This window comes from Babylonia areolata, chromosome 14 (assembly GCF_041734735.1).
Source record: "Babylonia areolata isolate BAREFJ2019XMU chromosome 14, ASM4173473v1, whole genome shotgun sequence".
NCBI classification, from domain to species: Eukaryota; Metazoa; Mollusca; class Gastropoda; order Neogastropoda; family Buccinidae; genus Babylonia; species Babylonia areolata.
In genome coordinates this window covers 19508162-19513352 of record NC_134889.1, presented here as the reverse complement: position 1 = coordinate 19513352, position 5191 = coordinate 19508162, and the positions used below count along the sequence as shown (strand labels likewise).

The following is a 5191-nucleotide window of genomic DNA, read 5'->3' as shown; positions in this document are numbered from 1 at the left end:
CCGAAACTGCTTCATTTAAAACCGGAAGTAAATATAAAGTTCGATAACCCAAAAAGGAGCAGAGGTTGGTGAACAGCTTCACATCCATAAACAACAAAGCCGACCTGCTTGATAACGGATATCGGAAAGTTTGTTCAGCAAACCAGGATCGACAGGTCTGAATCATTTTTACTGTTCATATTGCCCGAGTTTCATTCACATACGAAATTCGTGCAGAATAATTTATTAAAAGTATGATTTGGGCAAATGCATCGTCTATGAAACTGGGAGCACACAGAGATTATATTCATACATTATTAATTACTTGTCGATTTGTCTGTTTTATCTTATCGTACCTCATTTTATTTTATTTTATTTTCCCTCAGGGCCTGACTAAGTGCGTTGAGTTACGCTGCAGGGTAGGCATCTGCTTAGGGGAGATGTAGTGTACAGTGACGCTTTCTTGAGTAACTAAACAACACACACACACACACACACACACACACACACACAGTGACACACACACACACACACACACACACACGCACATGTACCAAAGAAAGCAAATAATCAAATTTGTAGGATTGTAATTGTTCTGATACGTAAAGTTCTATAAACTAAAGGTGATAAACCAGAAGTTGTTACTAACTTTACCCAAATCTTCCAAAAGAATTACAAAAGAAAGTTGAATTCACCCCGCCTATTCTGTATCAATAAATTTATGCTATTGCAGTGGGAAAACAAATTTACAGACATATATGAAACACTCTGGTATGTGCAGTTCATCTTTCCTATTGCAATAGGAAAACCCATGTACAGAAATATAAAATACTCAATGGAAAGTGTTAACAGATTATGAGGAGTTTTAAACTGGAAGTACTTTCTACAATACAAATGAAACAATATCGTCCATATCTTGAAAGGATATGTGACAGGGCGTTTTTTTTCTTCTTCCCAATCCAAACATGTACTGATGTAGACAAGAGTGGAGATACAGAATGGATGTTTCCATTAGGGCTAAAAGTGGAATCACATATGACAGCTGTTTCTTTCAGCTGTTAGCTGTCAGTGATGTATGAATATACAGTCGCGTGTTCCATGCTTTGTGTATTTTTGTTTTGGTTTGTTTTTTGAGTAATTTGAAGCTGATAGTTATAGAAGACTCTTAATTTATGTTGCAAAACAGAATATCCAATGTTTCTTTACTTTAGAGTCCATGTTTTTGGCGTGTATTGTGTCTTTTGTGTATTCAGTGGCAGCCCATCACACTCTTTCAGATAAAGCATAGAAAACACTGTCATTGAACAAATATTTTTTCTTCTAAGTACAACCCAAAATAGGTATGGACCAGCAAAATGAAGGGAAAGCTCTGTGATGATTCCGTCATGATATTTGATTATTTCCAATAATCCAGTGTGATGTTAAAACTTTCCCTACCACTGACTATAGCTCAGCAGCAGCCTTTCTTCCTGATCAATCTCTCACAATTTCTGTTGCAGGCATGGCTTTAATTTCAACCAGCTGATGATTTTCCTGATGACAGCCAGTGACTACTGCTTCACACTCGGATAAAGAAAAGCTGCTTAAAGGAACCCTGTGGTGTTCTGTGAAGCGCCAACATGTTTTTCACTCTTCAAGAGCTAGTCCGCTGGCTTCGTATGACTGCCTTTGAACTGTGGCTCCACCTTGTGTCTGTACTGATCTTCTCTGTGCTGGCTGTGCTGAAATATGAGAGCGTCTGGCAGGTATCTTGGTGGGCTGTCTTCATCCCCCTCTTTGCCTGTGATGGCCTCAATGCCTACTTCTGTGTGATTGTGTTCATACGTCAGTACAATGAGTTTGACATCAAAACAGCATGTCTCCGGGGTTTGGCGTCATTGCTGACGATTGTGCTGGTTTTTCTGTTCAAGCTACTGTTGTGTCAGCGGTTGAGTGGAGAGCGGGACACGTCAATGTCAGAAGTGATGGGACCGTTGTTTGTGTTGCTGCAAATCGTCATGGTGAGGGCGTGTCGCACCAACTGAGTCTGACTGTAATAATGGGAGCAAGTCTTACATGCATGCCTCATGGTGACTGAGTGAGTGGTGAAAACGTGATTAATACATGTACATATTTCATTAGTGGTACTGTGCAACTTAAATGAGACAAGGTTGAAGAAAGGGATGGAAGGGAGGCGACAGAGGAGAGAGAGAGAGAGTTGAAAAATAGAAATGTGAGTTGTTAATGTTTTGTAAATCCAATATGATGGAAAGTTAACAGATGTTTTTGCAAAACAGACTGACTTTGCTTACTATTCATCATCATGATTTCGACATGGTTCAGTTCAAAAGAAAACTGATGAAAGATTGACATGAGAGAAAGAGAGTAAAAGAGTGTGAGTGAAAGATATCTTTGTGGTTTTCGTGTTCTACTCCTAAACTCAGAATGAATAATCTCTGCCTTTATGAAGTTGATTGTGAGGTTAAGAGCAAGTTAGGCAGCTGAAGTCAATCTTCGGTAGTCATTTGCTTGGAGGTGCTAAGCTGCTGAAGACTGAATGTATCTGTTGTTTATATCACAAGAAAAACGTCAGTATAAATCATGTGGAAAGTGAGTAATAGCGCTATTTAGTTTGTGTTTGAAAAAAAATCACTAGCATAGAGGTCCTGTCAAAATAGTTGTGGGGATTTCATTTGTTGATGAAAAATACAATACTGCAGGTTGTTGGCAAGCAGACAAGCAAAGCACAAACACAGAGTTATGGTCAGCAGTTTATAAAAAAAAAACAACAACAAAAAAAAACCCAACCCACACACACCAACTAATGCAATTCAAACTATTTAGTAGATGGATTCTGAGACAGTTGATAGCTGACCAACTGGTGTGAATGGCTGTTTACAGAAATTCTGCATGAAGTTTTTTCTTTTCATTTTTTTCTTTCTCTTCTTGTATTTCAGTTGCATGTATACATATATTTGTAAATATCTTTTCTGTTGTTTTTTGATTGATCTGCCCTCCAGTGTTCTAGTCTTGAGAGATGTTTTGGAAAATTTGTGGAATGATAAAGATACAATACAGTAATAATAATGATGATAATGATAATGATAATAATAATGATAATATTTTATTTTTATATAGCGCTATGATTCAAGCATAAGCAAGCTCTAAGCACTTTACAATCCAGTACCTAAAGTGAAACAAAAAAGCATATAAAAAGTAGTATAAACATAAAACAGAATCATGAATATAAAAACACATTGCATGAAACTCACAAAGTAACATACTCTCAATACTACAACTGTTACACTCCAACACACACACACACACACACACACACACACACACACACACACACACACACACACATTAATTAAACAGCTGAGATAACAACAATTTTCAGTTAAGACATATCTCCCCATTGGGATGCCTGGGGCTCTTTCGGTCAAATAGTGCAGTAGCTCCACTTTCTGGAAATTCTGTCATGCGTTTTGTATAGAACTGTCAAGTTCTGGCCATTTCCTTTTCATTCCATTGTCTGTTCCCATTATATTTTCTGCTGTGCTGGTCCATTCAATTTACCCATATTTTCTATAGAAAGTCTTGAATATTTTTGGCCTTTATCTGGATTTGTTGATTTGAACATTCTTTCTTATTTTATGGAATTTTATTTATTGTACTGTCTTGTATTTATTACATTTTTGTTTAAGGTATTATACTGTGTGTGTGTGTGTGTGTGTGTGTGTGTGTGTATGCATGTATGTGTAATTAAGTAATGTAATATGCATAGTGTGAGGTTTATGTGCATGTCTGTTTAACTGTATGTGTGCCTAAGTTTCTTTACGAGTTTCTTTTTTCTTTTAGATAAGTTCTTTAGGACCGATGTAATTCCAGTTTTTGAGTGCTTGTCATTTGGCAGCTGGGCAAGTTTATTGTATTGTGTTAACAGTGTTGTATTTTACTGCCATGTCACAACAGATTTCTCTATGTGAAATTAAGGCTGCTCTCTGAGGGGAAAGCATGTCACTATAGTGCAGCACCGCTTTTTTTTTTTTTTTGGTCTGCAAGTGTATTATTTTGTTTAAAGATTATGTCAAAAAGGATATTTCAACAGCATTTTGCTAGGGACAGTGCTTTTGTTGCTGTGGGTTCTTACATGTACACAAAGTCATCTAACGCATGTTGCACATGAGACCTCGATTAGCTGACTCATCCGAATGAGTAGCGTCCAGACCACCACTCATGGTTTAGTGCAGGGGCAGAAGAAAAATCTGGTGTGAGTGGAATTTGATCCCGCATTCTGAAATTCTCTGGCTTTCTTGGCAGACTTGTTACCACTAGGCTACCACTGCAGTGGCTAGCAACATATTTAAGCAGTAGGCAGATACATACATCAGTTGTGTGATGTCTTCAAGTTTATGATATAAGAACACTTATGAATTAAAAAAAAAATCATTCATTCATTCGTAGTTGAAAAAAAAATGTACGTTTGTTGATAAAAAAAATATCGGGGCGGAGGGAGGAGGGCGTAAGAGGAATGATGGTGACCGCTGTTGTTGAGTAGTTCATGAACATGTCTGTGTGACTGTAAGGCTGTCTTTAGACTGACAGATCTAAACAATACATTTATGAATTGTAGACAGTAATGCTCAGGGACGGATTTTGATTGAGCATCCCACCTGGCTGCCAGGGTCGATGAAAGCATGCATAGTTAGCATGGATGAGAAGGCTGCCCCCACACACGTTTCCTTGGAAATGCAACAACAAAAGGATGCCCACAAGGAGTTCAGACACTTGACCCAAGTCAAGCGTCGTAAAGATTAATTGCAGTGATTAGATGGTGTTTTTTGTTTCATCACTGTGATTAGTTTTTTCATTACTTGACCCAGACTGCCAGGAAAAGCATGGCTTTCACAACTCGAGAAATCCCGGCTCTGAACAGATGGGCAGCTGGGTTCACTATGCATAGGCTTGAACCATCTCCAGTGAGCTTGACAAGGGTTTTGCCTGTTTAGGGTTTTTGCTGCTGGACAGATGAGGCACGGCTGTTTTGCATGACAAGGTGCAGGTCCAGTATGTGCGCAGCCAAACTCTCACATGTATATGTATGTATATATGTATGCATGCATACACAGACATGTACGTACATTCATCGTCAAACTCTCACATGTAAGTACATGTATGCATGCACACACACAAACATGTACATACGTAATGAATGCATACTTTACTACAC

At 38.2% G+C, this 5191-nt stretch overlaps 1 protein-coding gene across 1 annotated transcript; it reads left to right on the top strand.

Annotated features, from left to right (window-relative positions):
- Positions 1–41: 41 nt before the first annotated feature.
- On the top strand, positions 42–3320 carry LOC143289893 (transmembrane protein 203-like). Its single transcript, XM_076599104.1, has 2 exons — positions 42–155; positions 1479–3320. The coding sequence occupies exon 2, from the start codon at positions 1599–1601 to the stop codon at positions 2001–2003; it is 405 nt and encodes a 134-aa protein (XP_076455219.1). The 5' UTR covers positions 42–155; positions 1479–1598; the 3' UTR covers positions 2004–3320.
- Positions 3321–5191: the final 1871 nt, after the last annotated feature.

What these genes read in the sequence shown, in the direction of transcription:
- LOC143289893 (XM_076599104.1), top strand. Translation starts at nt 1,599, where the DNA reads ATGTTTTTCACTCTTCAAGAGCTAGTCCGCTGGCTTCGTATGACTGCC.